The sequence below is a fragment of the Myotis daubentonii genome, chromosome 19 (genome assembly GCF_963259705.1).
Source record: "Myotis daubentonii chromosome 19, mMyoDau2.1, whole genome shotgun sequence".
In the NCBI taxonomy this organism is placed as follows: domain Eukaryota; kingdom Metazoa; phylum Chordata; class Mammalia; order Chiroptera; family Vespertilionidae; genus Myotis; species Myotis daubentonii.
In genome coordinates this window covers 1,538,927-1,561,528 of record NC_081858.1, presented here as the reverse complement: position 1 = coordinate 1,561,528, position 22,602 = coordinate 1,538,927, and the positions used below count along the sequence as shown (strand labels likewise).

Below are 22,602 nucleotides of genomic sequence, written 5' to 3'. Positions count from 1 at the left end.
ATGGCATTGGCCGTATTGGTCATGCCAGCTGACGTAGATAATACCAAAATGACCACCTTTGTGCACGTGGCCTTTTTCTCCTTTTGGATGTTGATTCCCAGCAGTGGAATCATGGGAGCGTGTGGTGTTTGAGACATTGTCCATCTGTGTTTTAGCTGCTCTCCCGCCTCAAGGGCAACTTGGAGGGAGAAAACCGTCCCCTGCAGAGCCAAATCCAAAGGCTGAAAGAGCAGAACCAGAGGCTTCTCCAGGAGGACGTGGAGGACAAGGACCAGCACCAGGAGGAGCAGCAGCTGTACGTGTGAGGGGTGTGGGCTGACGGACGCCCGTCAACAGAGGGGTCGTGGCTTCCAGCTCCATGACTAGACCACGCCAATCTGGGCAGCAGAGAACCCCTGGGTGCATTGGTGTCCCAGGCAAGGGGACGGACCATCCTACCAGCACATCCTTCTCTCGTTTTCCCGGGGATGGTTCTAGATTTCTGCAAATAGGGGTGGTTGGCTTTGTTGGCTTTTCAGAGACACTGCCCCCTGCCAGATGCTTCTTAATCTTCTTTTGGGATCAAGTTCACTTTGAAAAATACAACAGTGATAAAGAGAGGCTCCTAGGGAAGGACTTCAGATCGCAGGCTGAGCCCTTTCTGCGTCGGGTTTTCCCTTAATGGGCTGCAGAGTGGGTTGTTGGTGCACAGGGGCTGTCCTCCCTCTGCGGACATTGTGTTTGCCGACAGGCCTGGCCCTGCAAAGTGCACAGAACCAGTTACCTGGTCTCCAGGAACCAGTAGGAGTGATGGGATGTGAGCAGAGCTATGTGCACACAGACATTGAGGAGCTCCATGGAGGTAGAAGGAAGCGTAGTGGTAGGAGTTGGGGTTCTGCTGCTGACATGGATGGGGAGAAGGCTGGCCAGTGTGTGTGGCGGGGGTAGGGGCTGGACGTGAAGGTGGGGCAAGAAGGAAGGCTGGAGGAGGCAGCGCTCAGCTGTGGAAGGCTTCCATGCCTGGCTAATGAGTCGGATTCACTGGGAAGTGGGTGATTAAGGGATGCTGGTGTACAGGGCCTAGGAAGCTGCCAGAAATGAGGGCAGGAGGAAGAGCCTTGGTGCTGGAATCCTTGTGGTTTGGAAGTCAAGTCATCTGAGATGCATCTTGTGGATCCAGGGTGGTCTTCACCCCTCGGTGTGTGCTGCTGGGACTGTCCTTCCTTGCGATCGGGAATGGCTGGCCAGTGTGGGACAGAGGGACATGGCCACAGTGACCACTGGGGCACTGTCCCAGCTCCCCAGGGTGACGATTCTGCTCACTGTTCTCCCGGATTCGTCTGCTCATCTACAGGGGGCTCAACACCTACCAAGGATGGTTGACATGGAAAACCGCACTGTACTTTTGGGGTAGAAGTGAGAGTTTGTACCCTGAAGTGGGCTCTCTATAACGCAGCTGCTAAAAATTACCAGCAGAGCTTGGGCAGGTGCAAACTAGAAGAGTAGGGACCTGGTACCCTGGGGGATGATCTGATGACGGTTTTGCATTAGAAAGTGTCTGTAGGAGGTCAGAGAGTGGGCAGGCTTCCTGAGCCCGCTCCAAGCGGAGTCTTCCCCAGCCCTGGGATAGCTGGACCATGAGTTTGTGGGGCTAAGGGACAGCTGTGGGAACAGAATAACACAGACTAGAAGAACAGAGTCCGAAATGAGGGTGCTGGGAGCAGAGCAGGTCCGTGGCCAGGGACCCAGTGGTTTGCAAGCGATCACTTCTCACTGGTGCTCACTTTGCGGTGAACTCGGGGGAAAGCCCTTGGATTAGGGGGCCTGGGCACCTTCGTGACTGAAGGAGCCTGAGGAGCTGCCTGGATGCCAAGGACTCATTTTCAAGCAGGGAAAGCTGGGGTCTAAGCTGTCAAGGCCACATGGGTGAGGAGAGGCAGGAACTGGACAGGCGCCGGCGGCCCAGTGGGAGGCGCTGTATAGCAAGCACTGCGTGCATGGCTCCTGGACCAGTGATGGCGAACCTTTAGAGCTTAGCGTGTCAGCATTTTGCAAAACTCTAACTTAACTCTGGTGCTGTGTCACATACAGAAATTTTTTGATATTTACAACCATAGTAAAACAAAGACTTATATTGTTGATATTTATTTCATATATTTGAATGCCATTTAACAAAGAAAAATCAACCAAAAAATGAGTTCGCGTGTCACCTCTGACACGCGTGTCATAGGTTCGCCATCACTGTCCTAGACAGACAACAGGAAAGCATGCCATGCCCTCTGCTTCAGAAAGGCCAGGCTCCCTCTCCCAGGAGCAGGGGTGCCCTCTGGCAGCCCAAGGTTTAAGAGGTGTCTCTCTGGTCCTTTCTGTGTTTTTAAAAATGTGAACTGACTTCCCACATTTAGAAATTAAGAGATTGTGCTTCAGAGCCGGGGCTTCTGGATCCTTCGGGAAAAGCAGTCAGAAGCTCCGCCACATGGAGAGCGGTGCTCTGTTTGCAGGCCCCGCGTTAGGTCCCAGGTGACACCAAGCGCTCAGCCTCGCCGCAGGCCCCACTCCTCCCTCAGGTCCTCCCAGGCCGCTTTGCTCCTGATCTTCTCTGTCTGGCCCCCAAAAGGCTTTGAGTTTGCTTCACTAGAAGTGTTAGTAGAAGCCCAACATTGGAGTGGGCCCAGGTCGGAGGTCTGACTTTGCTAAACTGACCTTTTTAACCTGATGCCCGTCTAAGTCACTGAGGGCAGACCCCTCCCACCACTAAAGGTATCGTGGGTCTGCCCCACAGGAGCTAGCCTGGCCCTGGGTCTGACCCGAGTGCCCAACGTCCTGAGCTGACGTGGCTGGGACCCGCGGGGTTTCCCAGCTTGAGTGTCAGATGGTTCGGGGTCTTTCTCCTGAGGTGACGTACAGCCTGACCCTAGGTGTTCAGCTGTCTCCTCGACGTGTTAGGCTCCTGGACCCATGTCACATGCTTCCATCCCCATATTTCCAACTCAGGGGTCATGGTGGTCATGAGCACTTTGATGTCTAGTCCCAGAAATACACCGGCTCCTCTGGGCCAGGTCCCAGGCGGGGTTGATGAGTCAATTTATGTGTTTTATTTTAAAAAAACAGACTGTTTTTCCTCTCTCCTCTGTTAGAGACAAATTAAATGCCTTACAGAGACAAAATGAAAAACTGGAAGAAAAAAGCATGGCTCAGCACAACTTCCATGATCCAGCACCAAAGAAGTGAGTTGATTTAAGCGTCAGTAGCTTACACCCAGGACAGAAAGCTTGCTTTTTCACGAGTGGGGGAAGCTGTAGCACCTAGAGCAGCGGCCAGTTTGTTGGGCCCGTACCTTCCGCTGTATGGCAAGTCCCTGTGTGCAGGTCCCTCCCAGCATGGAAAGAATTTAGAGTTTCTGTCAGTCCCACCCTCAGTACTCAGGGTTATCCCATGAGGGATGGTGAATGCTGCTGGCCAGGAGCCTGTTTAAGGGCAGAGTCTGTGCTTTTAGAGCCACTAAAGCAGGCGTATCAGCTTTTGTCTCAAGATTGCCGGACCTAGAAAATCATGCTTCTGTTTTGGGAAGGAAGCTTGGGGCAGATGCCTGGACCAGCACCCCTGTCTTCAAGCACAGGAACCTTTTGTTCTGCCCTCCATTCCTCTGGGTTCACTGGACCCCACCCCCCCAGGGCTGGTTCACAAACACGTTCCCTTCCCCAGAGAGCAGCAGCCCGGTGGTGGGCCCATTTGACCCCCAAGACTGCCGGCCTCCATCCAGCAGGGCTTCCCCCTGGGCCCGGGCCTGAGCCCAGGAGCAGGGCCTTCCCATTGTCCTGTCCCAGCCCAGGCTTGAGGTCAAATCACCATGAGTCCTGCATGGCCTCTCTGTAGAAATCACAAAATTTCAGAACCCCTGCCTGACCCTTCTGTCGACAGGGAAATTGAGACACCGATGAGGAAATTGAGTGGCTTGTGTAAGCACAGTGCTGTTTCGTGGCAGAGCCAGGACCAGAACCCAGCTGTGGTCCTTGTTACATTAGAATGCTTCATTTCCTGTTAGCTGCAATGAATTACCTTTTACATTCACTATTTTCATTTATTTACTTATTTTTCCAATCCTCACCCGAGGATATTTTTCCCATTGACATTTAGAGAGGGTAGGGGTGGGAGGAAGGGAAAGGGGAAATGAGAGAGGGAGACAGGGTAAGAGGGAGGGAGGGAGAGAGAGAGAGATAGAGATAGAGAGAAGCAGAGAGAGAGAGACATCTATGTGAGAGAGACACATCAATTGGTGTCCATCTTCATACACCTTGACCAGGGCCGGGGATCAAACCTGCAACCCAGGTATGTGCCCTTGTTGAGGGATTAAAACCACCACCCATCAGGCAGACGCTCAACCACCAGGCAACACCACCCAGGGCTCACTGTTTGTAATTCAAACGGCCCACTCTCCTGCCCTCTTCCCCTCACCCAGATTCCTCAAGGACGAGAATGGGCAGAGAATGCCAGCCAATTTCATGTATTATTACACCTAGCAGAAAATGAGGAGGTCCCTGACTCTTTCTGAAAATGGCGTTTTGGTGGAATTTTGCCAACCAGCATGATTAGGTCAGCACGGCACCACTTCCTGCACTTGGCACAGTAATCAAGAGCTGAGAGCTGGGTGTGAAGGTCTGTTTTCCCGAGGGGCTAGTGTGGGTTCCTGCCATTTGAAGGCCTCCACCACCCCTGGGTCTGTGCAGATTAACTGCACATTGTGTGCCACCTCCTGAGCCCAGGTGGGATGAGCATGGTGATGGCAAAGAGCACCCTCATTCTGAACCAGATTAAGCGCCACCTTCTCAGGCTGGTGATGGAAATCCCAGCTCGAGTAGGGCACCCAGACACCTGCTAGAGGGGCAGTGAGGCTTGGTTGTGTCCTAAAAACCTACTTCTTACAGGAAAAAGCACTGGATTGGAGCCAAAGTCTTAGTCAAACTCATCAAACTAAAGAAAGGAGGATCCAGAGAACGACCAAAGTCAACCCCACAGAGGCCTCCCTGGCCGCTGGGGTCCTCAGACCAGGCCTCGCCCAGTACTTCTCAGCCTCTTCAATCACAGCTGGAACCCCTCGAGGCCACCCCATGCTGCTCAAAGGTGACAGAAGAGCAAGCAGGGGGCCCAGGGGAAAAGGTAGGAAGGGCTTACCTGACTGCAGGTGGGAAGTGAAGAGGGGAGGATCTCAGGTCTCCCTCAGGGATGGGAGAACCAAGGAGACTGCGTGCTAGGTGTGTACATGTGTGTGCGTGTGCATGTGTGTGTGCGTGTGCATGTGTGTGTGCGTGTGCATGTGTGTGTGTGTGTAGAAGCCTGAAGGGGGCATGCTACACACACCACATCTGGCTCCTTTGGTATGTGAACACCCATGTAGGAAATATAAACCCCCGTCAGTGTGGCTGCACTTTCTCCCAGAACAATTAAGGTCCTTTAGCATGAGGAGCCTCACAAATCATGGACACTGCGGTAGGGACTCGAATATCCAGAGCTGATCTCCACACAGTTACTGCAGAGATAGCTCCACAGCGGATGTTTCCTCCAGGCCTACAGTAGGCCATTTCTATAGGGAGATCCATGGTGCATTTAACACGTGATGGACAGCTGCAAGGTCTTCAGCAAGGCCTCCTGTGGCTCTGATCTTCCTGTCACTGTGACAAGCGGGTCCAGTTTTCTTCTCTGACTTGATCTGGCCTTGAGTCCTGCCACCACGGGGTGCACTGCACCTCATCATTCAGGGTTGTCATGTGGAATTCCCAGAGCTTTTGAAGTGGATTCCTACTTGCATGTGCTGTATGTATTTCATTGAATCTAAGAGGCTGTCAGACAAGGGTGCTCATATAAGAAGAAGATAAATGGGTTGTGGCAGTGACGATTTTGTCACAGTTGCCACCTGGCTGACAGTGACTGTGAGACAGGCTCGAAGCTGCATCCTGATTTAGGAGATGTTAAGGATTGGGAGAGGGGGAAAGTGCATCTTACTTGCCTTAAACATGGCTTAGTTTTCAATTTACTTTTAAATATCATGTTCTACAAGACTTACCTATAAACCTGCCAAACATGCACCCTGAGAATTTAAATTTTATGAAGGACACCAGGACTTCCTGAAGACCAGCCTGGCCTGAGACTCATGCCCTCTCAGGGGCAGCCGTGACAGCACCAGGGCCCATGACATGCCGCCTCTTGAGTGTGACCTGTGCACACGCCTTTCTGGGTGACATTCACCACTTCAGGACCTGGTGTGCCCCTCGAAACTCAAAAAACACAATGTGTACATGCATCCATACTAGTGTTTGGGGACTAATGCTTGCATTCCAAGTCTTTACAGGAGGTGAATTAGGTAAAATCCTCTCATGCAGAGAAATGATAACAAACTTATTAACATTTATCTAGAGGTATCTGTTGCCTCTGGTTTTCATACAGGATACATAATTTTTTTCACACTCACACCTCCCCTTGTGTTATTGTCTAATGTTGGGGACCAGAGGACATGGCAAAGCCCTGGACTCTACCCTATGTCGATCCTGGAAGGTTTTAAGGTCAAAGCTCAGGAAACGCTGAAGGCTTAATTAGAGTTTGCAGCAAAGTGGAACTAGACAAGGCTTGACCGAGGCATGACCTCAGTGGCTAAAAGTGTAGTTAAGCTAGCATAACCTGATTGTCATAGTAACTGTAACCTGATTGCCATAGTAACTGTCAAACAGATAGATCTAGACAAAGCTTGCCCAGTCTTGCCCAGCCTGTAATGATCTGCTACTTGCCTATGAACAGGCCAGGCCCTAGCAGTGATCTATGAAGCATGACCAGTTACAGTTTTAGATATAAAGCAGTGTGTGTAAAGAATAAAGTTGCTGGTGCCTTGTGCCAGTCCTCCCAACCCCGTCTCCTGGTCTTTCATCCCACGCCACCTCTACCCGTCGGACCCTCTCCAAGGTGCGGGTCACCGCAGTCTAAGTTGACTTAATTAACGATAATCAGCCTAATTGACTTAGCAAAACTTTCAGAGAAAAGATGCTTGACTGCCCAGGCTGGTTTTTCTCAGTGGTTAGAGCATCATCTCTCATATCAGAGAGTCCAGGGTTCAATTCTGGTCAAGGGCAAGTTCCTGAGTTTCAAACTCAATGCCTGGCCTGATCGAAGTGCGTGGATTGCACCCAATCAATGTGTCTCTCTCACGAAGATGTTTTTCTCTCTGACTCTGCGCCTCCCTTCCACTCTCTGAAAAAAATATCCTCATGTGAGGCTTAACAAAACAAAAAAATTGGAGAAGTAAGATGGCTGCCGACAGGAGTGCAGGCTGCTAGATAGTGTGAGAGTGAGAGAATGAAAGGAGAGTGCCTGGATGTGTAGGGAGTGTCAATATTTGTGAGTGAGAGACAGCTATACTCCAAGGGACTATTGGGGACTGGCGGACTGGTCGCCCATGATTGGGCAGACTCTACTGCAGCTGAAATCTCTTCTGGTAGTGGCCGGCTCTGCCGCAGAGGCCATGCCATCTTGAAGGGGAGATGGCTGTGATCGGAGACTGACTGTGATTGGAACCCCAGCCTTACCTTCAACTGGGGAGATCTCGGATGCCTCCCGGGACCTTAAAACCAAGACGTCCAGGGACCAGTTATCTCAGCTGCGAATCTAGGAATTCCAGATCTCCAACCTTCCTGACCACGGGCACCTGGAAGGTCTTCTCAGGGGGAGACAAATGCACAAACTCACGGAAAATCCCTGTGCCTTCTCACAGAGCAGAAGGAACCGCTGAATCAAAGAGCACTCACCCGGAACTGGCAAAGTAAACACAGCTGGCATTGCCTAAAGAAACTCACTGCAGGGGACAGAGAGCTACATAACCAGAAACCCTGAGAGGGGAGATCATGGGGAGACAAAGAAACAGCCCGCATACAAAAGAAAGGACTAACCAGAAAAGGAAGGAAATGAAATGGAGGCAAGCAATATGACAGAGAAAGAATTCAGAGAAGTGGTCATAAGGTCACTGAAAAGGATGGAAGACACATTCAACAATATGTGTAGGAACCAAGAAGAAATAAAGAGGAAGCAAGAAGAAATGAAAAAATAACATCGCTGCAATAAAGAACTCAATAGAAAGCATCACCAGTACACTAGAAGAAGCGGAGGACCACATCAGTGAGCTAGAAGACAAGGTAGGAAAAATACCCAAGCAAAGCAGCATCTGACAAGAAACTTAAAAAACAGGAGGACAGCCTAAGGGAACTTTGGGACAACACGAAATGAAACAACATCTGCGTAATAGGGGTGCCAGAAGAAGAGGAAACTGAACAAGGAATAGAGAATCTGTTTGAAGAAATAATGACAGAAAACTTCCCTGATATCGGAAGAAAAAGCTCACACGGTCCAAAAAGCTCACACAGTCCCAAACAAGATGAAACCCAAAAGATTGATAACAAGACACATTATAATTAAATTGGCAAATACCAACTACAAAGTAAGAATCTTAAAGGCTGCCAGAGAGAGACAGAAAGTTCCCTACCATGGATTTGCCATCAGACTATTGACTGATTTCTCAACAGAAACACATCTGGCCAGAAGGGAATGGAATGAAATATACAAAGTCATGCAAAGAAGGGTCTGAATCCAAGAATACTGTATCCAGCAAGGCTATCAATTAAAATTGAGGGTGAAATCAGGATCTTTACAGACAGAAAAGGACTCAGGGAGTTTATTACCCCCAAACTAACAATGCAAGAAATGCTAAAGGGTCTGCTATAAAAAAGAAGAAATAGGAAGGGAAGGAGGAACACAGGCATAAAGAATAAAAATGGTGGCAAACAAGTACCTATCCATAATCACTTTAAATGTAAATGGATCAAATGCCCCAATCAAAAGACATAGAGTAGCTGAGTGGATAAGAAAACATGACCCATATATCTCCTGTCTACAGGAAACTCATCTTAGAATGAAGAACTCACACAGACTGATGGTGAAAGGTTGGAAAAAGGTTTTTTCAGGCGAATGGAAATGAAAAAGAAAGCTGGGGTAGCAATACTTATATCTGATATATTAGACCTCAAAGTGAAGGCCATAACAAGAGATAATGAAGGCCACTTCATAATACAAAAGGGAGCAATTCAGCAAGAAGATATAACTCTGGTAAACATATAGGCTCCCAATAGAGGAGCACCCAAATACATAACAAAACTTCTGGAGGATATCAAGGGAGAGATTGACAGCAATACAGTCATAGTAAGGGGACTTTAGTACCCCACTCACACCACTGGACAAATCCCCTAAACAAAAAGTCAGCAAAGAAACAGCAATCCTAAATGACTCACTAGATCAGATGGAATTGACATCTTCAGAACATTACACCCCAAAGCCACAGAATATACATTCTTCTCAAGTGCACATGGGTCATTTTCAAAGATAGACCACGTATTAGGGCACAGGTAAAGTTTTTTCAAATTCAAGAAGATAGAAATATCAAGCATCTCCTCAGGTCACAATGGCAAAAAATAGAAATTAACTACAATAAAAACAATTAAAAAATCAAACACCTGGAGGCTAAATAGCATGCTTTTAAATAATGATTGGGTTACCAAAGAGATCAAAGAAGAAGTAAAAAGCATCATGGCAACAAATGACAATGAAAACACAACATCCAAAATCTATAGGACACAGTGAAGGCAGTGTTGAGAGGGAAGTTCATAGTTTTGCAGGCCTATCTCAAAAAACAAGAAAAAATGGTAATAAATTATCTAACCCTACAACTCAAAGAATTAGAGAGCAACAAGAAAATCCCAGTGTAAGCAGAAGAAAGGAAATAATAAAGATCAGCATGGAGATAAATGACATAGAGACCAAAAAAAAAAACAAACAAACAAACAAAAAAAAACACACAATAATAAAGTTCAACAAAACCAAATGCTAGTTCTTTGAAAGGATAAACAAGATTGATGAATCTCTAGCCAGGCTCACCAAGAAGCAAAGAGACAGGGCCCAAATAAAATTAGAAATGAAAGAGGCAAAGTAACAACCAATCCCACAGAAATACAAATGATTATGAAAAAGTACTATGAACAACTCTGTTTCAACAAAGTGGACTACCTAGATGAAATAGACATATTCTTCGAAAAATACAAGCTCCCAAAACTCAAGAAGAATAAAAAAAAAAAAACCTGAATAGGCCGATGACTACCAAAGAAATTGAAGCAGTGAGCAAAAATCTTCCAGCAAACAAAAGCCCTGGTCAAGATGGCTTTACAGGGGAGTTCTACAAAGCATTCAAAGAAGAACTTAAACCTATCTTCCACAGACTATTTCAAAAAATTCAAGAGGAAGGCACACTTCCAAGCTCTTCCTATGAAGCCAGCATTACCCTAATTCCAAAACCTGGCAAAGACACTACAAAAAAAGAGAACTACAGGCCAATATCCTTGATGAACATAGATGCTAAAATCCTCAACAAAATTCTAGCAAATCGAATTGAGCTTTACATTATAAAGATCATACACCGTGACGAAATTGGATTTATTTCGAGGATGCAAGGATGGTACTATATCCGCAAATCAATAAATGTGATACATCACATAAACAAACTGAGAGACAAAAATCACATAATCATATCAATCGATGCAGAAAAAGCATTTGACAAAATCCAACACCCTTGATACAAGCTCTCAGCAAAGTGGGAATAGAGGGACCATACCTCAACATAATAAAAGCCTTAAATGACAAACCTGCAGCCAACATCAAACTCAATGGGCAAAAACTAAACTCATTTCCCCTATAAACGGGAAGAAGACAGGGATGCCCACTCTCACCACTCATGTTTGAAATAGGACTGGAAGTGCTAGCCATAGTGATCAGTGATCACACAAGAAATAAAAGGCATCCAATTGGAAAAGAAGTAGTAAAACTGTCCTGTTACAATACATAAAAAACCCCAAAGACTCCATTAAAAAACTACTGTACCTAATAAGTGAATTTGGCAAAGTAGCAGGATATAAAGTTAACGCCCAGAAATCTATGGCCTTTTTATACACTAATAATGAACTCACAGGAAGAGCAGCGAAAAAACAATCCCATTTACCACTGCACCAAAAAAAAAAAAAAAAAAAGATACTTAGGAATAAACTTAACTGAGGACATAAAAGACCTGTACTCAGAAAACTACACAACATTGAAAAAAGAGAGAGGAAGACATGTACAAATGGAAGAATATGCCATGTTCATTAATTGGTAGAATCAACATCATTAAAATGCTCATACTACCCAAAGCAATCTATACATTCAATGCAATCCCCATTAAAATACCAATGGCATACTTCAAAGATCTAGAACAAACTCTCCAAAAATTCATCTAGAATAAAAAAAGACCCCAAATAGCTGCAGCGACCTTGAGAGAGAACAATGTAGGAGGGATCACAATACCAGATAGCAAGGTATACTACAAAGCCACTGTTCTCAAAACTGCCTGGTCCTGGCACCAGAACAAATATATAGACCAGTGGAACAGAACAGAGAACCCAGAAATCAACACAAGCCAGTATGCTCAATTAATGTTTCACAAAGGAGGCAAGAGCATACGTCTCTCCTTTAGTTCCAACTGCCATGTGAGGCAGGTACGATTCCTATCCCCTTTTCAGGGCTGGGAAAGTGAGGCTTGACAAGGATAAGCACTTGCCCAGAGAATAAGGGGTGGGGCTGGGATCTGAACCTGGTAATGACAGATTACAGAGCCTGAACTCTTAACCACTGTGAGCACTGCCTGCAGTTGAGGCTGCTTTGGTCCCTGAAGGTGCTGACCAAGCCTGGGGCACCAGCATTGCATAGTGCAGTGATGGCTAACCTATGACATGAGAACTCATTTTTTTGGTTGATTTTTCTTTGTTAAATGGCATTTAAATATATAAAATAAATATCAAAATATAAGTCTTTGTTTTACTATGGTTGCAAATATCAAAAAATTTCTAAATGTGACACGACACCAGACTTAAGTTACGGTTTTTCAAAATGCTGACAGGCAGAGCTCAAAAGGTTCGCCATCACTGGTAGTGGGTTCCTTCTCCTGTGGTGTGAACTGTGGCCACCAGGGGGTGCTGTGGAGAGAGAAATAACAGTGGACCTGCTATGAACTTGAATCCTAAGTCAGAAATCGGAAAGTCAGTTACGCTCATGTACATGACATGTTCAGGAAGTTAGGCCAATTGTCTGCTCTGATGAGACTCCATAATTTAAAGGTCATGAAGTGTAAGTTTGCAGTAGAAGATGCGTAGGGATCTAAATGGAAATAATTCTTGATGTTGACAGTATTTTGGTCTGAAAAAGAGGAATTTCAAACTCATCCTTCCATAAGAGGCTGTTTGAGATGCACAAGGACTACTAGTGAGCAGTTCAGGTGGCCTGTCCCATTGCAGCAGCCAGAAGCACACCAGGAAGTGTCCCAAGGTGTTTGAACAGGAGCAGGAGTTAGTTGTGTGAGAGCCAAGTTGCCAGGGAGCTTGTCACTAGGGTGGAGGACTAAGAAAAACTGGGTCCTAAACCAATAAACATTCTCATTTAATGATTTAACACATTGAAATTGAAAAATAGTCTAAGGCATCGGCTCCTAGAGCAATATAGAATCCTCCTCACGTGCTAAGTAAAGCCTGGGCACAAGGATGCCACTAAATTAATTAAGTGGGGCCAGAGCATAATGGTTCGCCGAGTCCTGATTCTGGTTGTGACGTGGGTATTGTTTCCAACTCTCCTGGGCAGGACAGGACTCTGATTTCCCAAGAACATTTAGCTAACGCAGTCATTTGTTATTCATTTCATTTATTTGCTGTTTTGTTTTTCCTTCCTCTCTTGGGTTATCGGGGGATCACAATTTAGCAACTCAGCGCATAAAGAGTCGCTTTTGCAGAAGCGGAAGCGAGGACAAGGCCAAGTCTTCATCAGTCCGGCCGGCTTTCTGTAAACGCCTGAGGTTCTGGACCTCCTCTGATATCAGACCTGCTTCTCACTAGCCCCTCCCTTTCTCAGACAGTGGGGATTTCTAATCCATCAGTGTCTTCACAATGTACCTGCCTTCATGTCTGAAATTCAAAAAACAAACAGAAAAACAGTAGCTAAAGGCCAGATGACCCACAGTGGACCCCTCCTCCTGACCCAAATTCCAAGCCAAGCTTAAAGTAGCCAACCTGGATTCTGACTTTAAAGGAGACCAGTTGTCCCAGCCCCTGGACCTGACTCCAGCGCAGCGCAGTGTTAGGGGAGGCTTGAGGCATCCACGCCCAGATCCCTGGGCCAGGGTGTCTGTGCTAAGTGAGGCCCCGGGCCCAGTGCCGCCCCCTCTCTCGCACCTGCAGGCTTGTAGACCATGCCCCTGTGCAGCACAGAACTCATCAGCGGTCGCTATGCTTCTGAAACTGTGCGGCCTCTGTCAAGTGAGTTTTTTAAGACTCATTTTTGGGCAGCTAACTTTAAATCTGCTGCCCTTGTCTCCACCTTCTGAGTCAGAGCACAGAATCTTGGCTTTTGCAGAGCAGTCCCTTTTTAGATGTGTTCTGTGTTTTGAAGAATTTACTGCTCCACTCAGCATCTCAAATAATCGGATCGATGTTGCCCAGCCAGGGTTCAGCCCAGAGTGACGTTTTAGGACTGTGCTGAGGTCCTCTGACGTCTTGGATGCTACTGTGAGGGCAGCAGTGGACAGACAGGACATCAGCTCAAAGTCACCGTCAGCCGGGAGCGCTGGTCCACAGAAGCCTTTAGTTACTGCATTGTTTTCTGTCTTCAGCCATCCTCGTACCATCTCCATGATTCTGCAAAGTCTGTTTCATCTGAGTGATACTTACATACTTTCCCTTGAATCGACTTGCAGTTTCCACTTTATTTTAAAAGATTGTTATCCGTACTGTAAATGGAAAACCACTATCATATAAACACAAGGTCACCATAAAAGTAAAGGGGTGACTCTCGCACTGCTCCTGTCAGTTGATGTGGCACTGACTTCCTCGCATGCATCGCTCTGATTCCTGGGCTGCAGCGTGCTGGTCCCCCGCCTGCCTGCCCAGCATGCTGTTGGAAACGCGCTCTCTCTGCCCTGGCTGCTGGCTGGCGCCTCTGCCTCCCCACTGCTCCTCACTCTGACTTCACGCAGTGGACACCTGTCAGATTCATCCCACCAGACTTGAATCTTGCTTCTCATCAAGGTTAAATTTCAGAATCCAAATCTCCCCTTGATTTCAATTGCAAGGCTTGGGTGCTTAAAACTTCCCCGTGAGTCCAGACACTGGGTGGCTGAGGGGCAAGGGCAGCAAGTCCTGGGAGAGGGTGGAGGGCCCAGAATCCCCACAGTGGGCGTGGCTCCGGGACCATAGCCCTCCGGCTGCCTGGAGCAGGCCACTGTGCAAAACAGCCCTGTCCTGATGCTCTGAGGAACTCCAACCGCATTCGTTTTTCATTTGTATTTGGAGAGCCATCCCCTTTGCTACTACGAGGTAGTCCAAGGTCTTTTAGGTTTGTTTTTCCTCCCAATGTTGCTGTTTTCATTGGGGTTTTATTTAACTTACACAAAAGTATGTGTTCACAGTAGAAAACTCAGAGATTGCCAAACATACAAGGTAAAACTCATTCTTGCAGTCAGTCACCATGAGAGATGAAGACTTCCTAAACAGATGACTGTTAGGGTGGCAATGAACTTCTTTCTCAAATCAGAAGGGAAGCCTGTTGGCAGGGTGCACATCCTGGACCTTCAGGGCCTGGACCACAGGTCGGGAGTGGTCCTGAGCAGCCACAGGCCAGGTCTACTCACTAGTGATCAGGGATGGAGGGACACAGCAGGGGGGCTCAGTAGTTAACATGTTGGACTTTTACCAACATTTTGTTGAGCTTCCTGAGCTCACCCTTTATTTCCTCCTGGCTGCTGGGGGCTCACACTGTGAGCCATGGTTAGAGCCAGGGCTGGCGTCCTGGGGCCTCCAACTCAGGCTGCCGCCAGGGCCCCCCTTTAGACGACAGCCCATGAGGCACACAGCTCCGCTTTTGTCCCTGGGCTCCCTGGCCCTGCTGCCTCTGCTTTTAGGCCTCAGTGTGATCGCCCCACCTTGGCATGGGATTTTGCAGCCCCATTTCTCACTGTCCTTCTCTGCCCCAGGCCCTGGGGACCCAATACCAAAGGGAGTGGCCCCACCCAGAGGCAGCCTTGACCGCACTCCAGGCAGCCTTGACTGCCTCTGCTGACCCAGCCATCAAGCCCCGGCCATCAGTGCTGGGCTCCGGGGCCTGTTCATCCTCAGCCATCACTACAGCTCCTTTCAGCTCCACCTCCACCTCCCGGCACCCAATCCGTACCCACGGTGAGTCACGGGTCCCTCCAGAACCAAGAGGGATGAGCATCTCGGCCCGAGGTCCTTCCCAAAGGCCCCGGCTCACAGGGGCAGGAGGCGCCTCTCAGACTGAGAGGTGGCCAGCAGGTGGATGATGCTGTGGACAGGTTGGCGTCCCACACACACAGGTTCAGAGCTCAGCTCCGCCTACAGCTGTGCAACTTTGGGAGGGTAACTCCGCCATCTGGATGGCTGGGCCTGAGCCATGGGACCCACAGCACTGCTCAGTAATTGGTGGCACCAAGCAGCTCCTGAACGGAGGTGAACCAGCGTTTGGGCTAAAATCAGGCAATGCTGGAGGTTTATTCTCCAGGGAGGAGACTTGACAGGGTCCCTGCACTGGAGGCCGGTCCATGGCGAGGAGGGCAGGTGTCCTTGACTGAAAAACAAGGGGATTTGGGGAGGATTGACAGGTTGGATGTCTCCCAGATGCCAGTAGCCCTGCGTGCTCTCACCTTAGATGGGAAATTATGGTCCTCTTCAAGGCATCTGATTAGCGGGAGACACTCCCAGCAGGGCAGTCGGGTCATATCTTCCAAGGGGGAGCCCATGTGAGGTCAGGGTTCCCGGACACCTGAGGAGCTCCTGCAACACCAGAGACAAACCAATGTGAGAGCAACAGGGTCAGCAGGCATTGGGCACAGAGACAAAAGCTTTAAAAAGCTCATCATGACAGCAGAGTAAGCCACTTTGCACGGTGCAACCAGGGCAGAATGCTATAAAAAGGAGCATCTGGGGATGAGCACTGGGAAATTTAAAATGTGCAACAGACGGGAGAAATACAGCTTAAAACTTAAAAAGACATTCTGCTTATGACCTAGAGATGACAGCATCTGAGGACAGCAGAAGAGCTGGAAATGACTGCCCCGGAGGTGTTAGAAACTGACAAGAAAAGAAGGGGTTATGATTTTTCATCATCTTACCTCCCACTGGACCCTGGGAGCTATGACAAGCATAATTGTGATTTGACAAGCCCAGCAAAGACAGCCAGGGTCCCTGCTCTCAAAGCTGCCTGGCTCAGCCTCAGGACCTGGCCCCTGGTTTACAAATCAGGAGCACCCCTTGGAGAAGGTGAGGTGAGTGAGCACAGGGAAGGAGGCAGTCCCTCTGTGCTCCTGACCAGACACTGAAACGGCAGCCACTGACTGTTGGGTGTCAGGGGCGCTGTGCCCTATGCAGGCTGGCAGCACTGTCGGGATCATGCCAGCGGTGCTGGTCTGTCAGTGCCTGGCCAATTCTCCGGAGATTGGACCTGCAGGACTACTGAGGGAGTGAGTGGCTGCCTGCCAGCAGGACAGGTCAGTCCGCTAAGTGGTGCTTCCACTGTGGGAGTACACTGACCGCCAGAGGGAAGCTCCTGCATTGAGCATCTGCCCCCTGATGGTCAGTGTGCACTATCGCGACCAGTCGACTAGTCTTTCCATTGTTCAGCCCCTTAGGCTTTTATAGGAAAGGCATCGCATAATGTGGAAAAGCAAATGTTTGGTAGATAAATGTTTGCTGGGCTATCTCCATGTAAATGACCCAAAGCAGGTCCATGAAACAGGTGAAGGGATTAAGCAAAAAATAATAAATAAATAAAATAACACAAAAATTTCCTTTGAGTCAGTTAAAAGTTTTTCCCCTGAATCTTTTGTTTCTTAATAATCATCTTAAAATTAATATCCCAAAAGGCATATGTTGGGGTGGCAAACTATGCTTCCCTTCACAGAGGAGCTGTGCCTCTTCCTGAAACTGATGTAGTTAGCTAGTCCTTAGTAACAGGAAAGGAGCAAAAAGGAGGCCTCCCAGTATAAGCATTGCCATCTGGGCAGCTTCTCAGGAAGCTGCAACTTCACACTCCCCAGGGAACCACTGGCCCATTTCCTACAGATCACTAGAGGAAAGGGTCCAACAAAGGGGGAGATGGGTGCCTGCTCAGTGAGTGGGGTGACACAGGGAAAGTGCCAGACAGTCACGCCTGGGTAACTTGGATTGGATATAGTAGGCAGGGCCATTGTAAGCCCACCAAATGTTGGAGATACATAATCCCCTAAAAAAGGCTCTCTCTCTCTCTCTCTCTCTCTCTCTCTCTCTCTCTCTCTCTCTCCCTCCCTCTCCCCTCTCTGATTCCTTTGACTCTGCACCTGCCGGTGTTGCCCCCATGGCCATGTGGCCACGTGGACCACACACAATGGACTGATGGACGACAGCGGGTAACAGAAACTAAGCTGGTCTGATGCTGGACTGGTCACTGCTCCAAAGTGAAGTGAACGCTCTGGGCACTGGCTTTGACTTTAGCCCTGCTGAAGGCAAAATGGGACTTCTTCCTTGGCAGAACAAAGGGAAACGGGACCTTGGAAACTCAGCGGTTTGGTTCCACAGAAGTAAAGCTTTTGACAATATCTCAGAGTGTCAGAAAATTCCCTTTCTCAGGATATCACAAGATACTCCCACTAGCAACCAGTGGAGACTAGGGCCTCTCCCACTGATAACATTATGAGGGCTAACAAGTCTAACTAAAACTAATTTCGAGTATACCTAGTCTTTTAAGAAAATCAAGTTCCTAAGTAATTACCAAACCAGGTCAAATACATCTAAGAGCATCTACTTTTGACTTCTTATTACAGAAAAACTAAAAGATACATTTGAATCTGTTAATAAAAATGTTCTGTGCTTTTTTGTTGACAGCTCCCCTCTTTTTTCTGAAGAGCAACTCCAGGCATGTGTTATGACATTACCCATAACTAGCAAGGAGGAAGCATGAGTCCTGTGACCCTGTGCCATGTCTCAGATTAGTGGCTGGGCTCTCACTACTTACTGCTTAATCAGGTCCTTGTTGTGTTTTGGCACATCCCTAATTTTTAATTAGTACCTGCCAAGACTGTTGCCTGCCTTAGAACTCAAGTCACCCTTCTGTTGTTGAGGAGCTGGAGGTGGAGGAGGAGGTGAGGGCTCACAGAGGGCTGCTTGCTCAGTTTCAGGTAGAGCTGCTCAGAAATACTAAATTGTAGCACCTCTCTTTACCTGACCAAACTGTACTGACAAATTGATGTGGCAGCTCCTCAGGTTGGTGTGAGCGCCACACGAGGAACCTTTCTTCAGGAGTCCTAAACAGACAATGGGTTTTTCAGTGTTATCATCTGATGCACAGAAATCAGGACACACTTCTGCTTATCTCACTGCCTCTCATCACTTCTTCACAATCTCCTTCGGGAGGCCATGATGAAGCCTCCTTCCTGCCTCCCAGCACACATTCTCTTTCTTTGATAGAACAGCCAGCTACATGCCTTCATCATCACAAATGTGTTTTCTACTCTAGGGGAGAATTCTCAATTTGACAGTTCCAGGCTGAATTACAAACTCCAGGCTTGGTTGCTGTTAGAAGAGAAAGGAATTTACAAACTCCTTCATCCATCCATCCATCCATCCATCCATCCATCCATCCATCCATCCATCATTTGTTGAATGTCTACTGTGTACTGGGCTGTTTATGGGAGATGCAACAGTAAACAAAACAGAAAATACTTGTTACCTGGGAGATTATAGTCTTTCAAAATGAATACCTGACATTCAAGGCTATTTCTTGGTGCATAATTTTATTTTGCATATAAGAAGCTTTCTCTTTTCAGTCTTTCCATGAAAAAAGTCCCCAGTCAGATGCCAATGAAAGTGATGGTCTCTTACTAAAAAAGGCAGAAAAAAAGCACATTAACAATGTTCAAAATATTACCATCATTAAAAATATTTAAAAATAATGTTTTTCTGCATTAATGTTAGGAGTTTTGTTTTCTTTTTCGTATTTTTTCTGAAATCCTTTTTACCTTCTAAGTTTATTTAGTAGTTTTTCAAAGAAGACAATGTATTAGGAGACATATTAGGTAGAACTTTAGAATTTGAGTAAAATGAGTGAAATATTTCCAAGAGTCTGTACTATTTAGTGTTTCCTCAGAGTTTTAGGTGATTGAGAGTATTGACCTGAAGTAACTATCAGCCAGCATGCCTCAGGTGCTGATGTGGCCTGTGGTTGTACTGTGAATCTTGTACATGTTCTCTGCAAAATAGTCAATAGAGGTCCGTTGGTACCAATGAGAAGTGTTTTCTAAAAAATTAATTTTACTGAAAAAATTTCACTTAATGTCATTATTTTGGCAAGAGGAGGCCACTTTCAATTTTATTAGTTATAGAAGGAGTTATGTGTGGAAACTTGATATAATTGGTATAATGTTTTCAGTATGTTCCAGTGATATTTTAGTACCTGCTATGGACTGAATGTTTGTGTCCCCTTCCTTTCCCCATTCATATGTTGAAACCCTGCTCAACAATGTGATTGTGTTTGGAGATGGGACTTTTGAGAGCAATTAGGTGATGAGTGTGAAGCCCCCATCATGGGTCAGTGTTCTTATAAGAAGAGACATTAGAGAGCTTGCTTCCTGTGTCTCTCTGCTATGTGAGGACAGTCGGAAGGCAGCCCTCTGCAATCCAGGAAGAGAGCTCTCATCAGAACCTGACCCTGCTGCACACGGATCACAGATTTCCCAGCCCCTAGCCTAGGACTACGAGAGAAATTTTTGTTGTTTAAGCTCCCATGTATGGCAATTGGTTACAGCAACCTGAGATAAGATATATTGACTTCTAAAAGATTGGTTCTGGACTGAGCCACCCTTAAATTTTCGTGGTGTGTGTGTGTGTGTGTGTGTGTGTGTGTGTGTGTGTGTGTGTGAAGTGCCATTATACAAGTACATGGCAGTCTTCGATGGTTTGGCTCAGTGGATCGAGCATAGACCTGCAGACCAAAGGGTCCCAGGTTTGATTCCAGGCAAGGGCACATGCCTGGGTTTTGGGCTCAATCCCCAGTAGAGGTCATGCAGGAAGCAGCCAATCAATGATTCTCTCTCATCATTGATGTTTTTATCTCTCCCTTCCTCTCTGAAAAAAATATATTTTTTTAAAAAGTAAGTGACAGAGCTCTGGGTAGAGGTGTTTGGGGACTCACATGGCAATTCCATTACTGCATTTCCTCTAGTTAGTGGCTAACAGAGGATATGGTGTCAGCATATAGTTATGATTTTGTTTGTGTCATTTACTGCAAATGTGGATACTGCAAAATAATAACCTTTATAACTAGGCTAGTGCAACAGCTTATAAGATTAGGATATACTTAATGAGGGAAAGAAATGCCAAAAGGAAAAACTGATAAAGACACTAGGAAGTGCAACCTCTTTTCTTTATACTACAAGATGTGTGCTGAGTACTTTTTTCATGTAAAGACAGTATGGCAGACTCAGACAAGAGTTAAAAAAAGTAAAATATCAAAGTGCAACCAGTGTCATTCAGAAAATTTGGAACACTGTAATTCAATTATATTGTCTGCCACTGGTAGAAATTTTTAATTTTCATGTACTTCACTGGTACAGCAACTATGCACAGAAGGTAACCAATTGATACGCCAATGTGTAGTTCCATCTGGAGTAATATGGCAGATAAAAGAGAGACTTAGTTGGTTTTCTACATCAACATTTTACCACTTGGGACGAAACCTGGCTAGAGAACCTGGCTCTGATGATCAACTGAATGCTGTCTCGGTGTCATTCCTTCTTTGCCGACTCCGTCTACACCTTTGGGAACCCCTGGACCTGCTGGGGCTGGACCCCAACAGGACTGTACTTCAAATGGGATCTTGTTCTCCTTTCTGAGTTCAGAGGACCAGAAGGAGCTACTGTACCACCTACAATGGCGGGAGGACTATTTGTCATGAATAGAAGCTACTTCAGTGAACTCGGGGAGTATGACAGCAGCATGGATATCAGGGGAGGAGAAAACTTGGAAAGATCATTTCAGATTTGGATGTGTGGGGGTAAGCTCTTCATCATCCCTTACTCCAGAGTTGGACATATTTTCCGGAAAAGGCGACCCTATGGTCGCAACTCCTTGGACACAACTCCAGGACACAACTCCTTGAGGCTGGCACACGTTTGGTTGGATGGATATAAGGAGCAGTATTTTTCCTTAAGACCTGACTTGAGGACAAGAAGCTATGGAAATGTCAGTGAGTGTGTTGAATTGAGGAAGAAGTTGGGTTGTAAATTATTTAAATGACATTTGGATAGCATTTACCCAGAGATGCAGATATCTGGGCTCAATGCCAAACCCCAGCAACCCATTTTTATCAACAGAGGGCCAAAACATCCCAAAATTCTTCAGCATGGAAGGCTTTATCACCACCAGACTGGCAAATGTCTAGTGGCTCAGAGCTGCCCAAGTCAGAAGAGAGGCCTAGTAGTGCTTAAGGCATGTGACTACAGTGACCCAAATCAGATCTAGATTTATAATGAAGAGCATGAATTGGTTTTAAGTAATCTCTGTTGCCTGGATATGTCAGAAACTCGATCATCTGACCCACCCCAACTCAAAGTGCCATGGGTTGGGAGGATCTCCGAAGTGGACCTTTGGGAAGATAATTGACTGTACCAGGTGTCAGTTGGACAGTGCCTGAAAGTGGCTGATCTATTGAGTCACAAAGGTTATGTTGCTATGGCAATCTGTGAAGACTCCTCCGCACAGCAGTGGCATTTGGAAGGTCAAGGTGGAAGCAGCGCCTGGAATGGTATGCTTGTCTTCCTGGGAAGATTAGCAGAGGTGAAACAGCAGACATTCTACATTGTCTACATCAGAGAACCAAGTGACCATCAGGAGGTGAAGAAGTATGTGACATTAAGGCCATTTCTAGGCCACTGTTAAGGAATTTCTTTCTTAATGGTAGGAAACCAGAATACAGTTTTAATATAGAGTCAGGTTTATACAGAAGGATAATACCTAGGCAATTGCTGGGACTATTCAAATTAGCTTATAATTCTTTTTAATCCCGTTTAATGGGATGGAATGTGTCATGATTTCCTTTCTTAGAATACTTCATAGTATACAGTTAACTTTAAGCAAACTGAATCCACGCATTGTTTAGATGATCATATGTAAGAGGTGGTTAACTACTGTAAATTTTTTGATGAATTATGGCACTATATACATTTAAAATAAAAAATCCTTTTAATTAAAAAGAAAAAAAACATTTTACCACTTGGGTTCTAGAAATAGAAATAAACATCTAAGGTATAGATGAAATGGGTAAAATAACTGAGTAAATAAAGCATAGGAAAGAGGTCTTGGTATTTTTAGGAAATTAATGTGTTTTTTTAAAAAATAAAAATTTCAATTGTATCTCAATATGTAAAATCTGCCATTACAAATAATTCATCTTCTCCCAATTTGAATCTTTCCTAAACTC

General features: G+C 46.4%; 1 protein-coding gene and 1 pseudogene across 1 annotated transcript in view; both read left to right on the top strand.

Annotated features, from left to right (window-relative positions):
• Window positions 1–7,498, top strand: part of LOC132222191 (protein Daple-like) — a 40,485-nt gene extending 32,987 nt beyond the window's left edge. Inside the window, 4 exon segments of the mRNA XM_059677099.1 lie at window positions 156–301; window positions 3,117–3,206; window positions 4,905–5,136; window positions 7,433–7,498. Coding sequence (XP_059533082.1) covers window positions 156–301; window positions 3,117–3,206; window positions 4,905–5,136; window positions 7,433–7,498 — 534 coding nt within the window.
• Window positions 7,499–13,330: 5,832 nt separating this feature from the next.
• LOC132222190 (polypeptide N-acetylgalactosaminyltransferase 11-like) lies at window positions 13,331–22,061 on the top strand (annotated as a pseudogene).
• The last annotated feature ends 541 nt before the right edge of the window (window positions 22,062–22,602 follow it).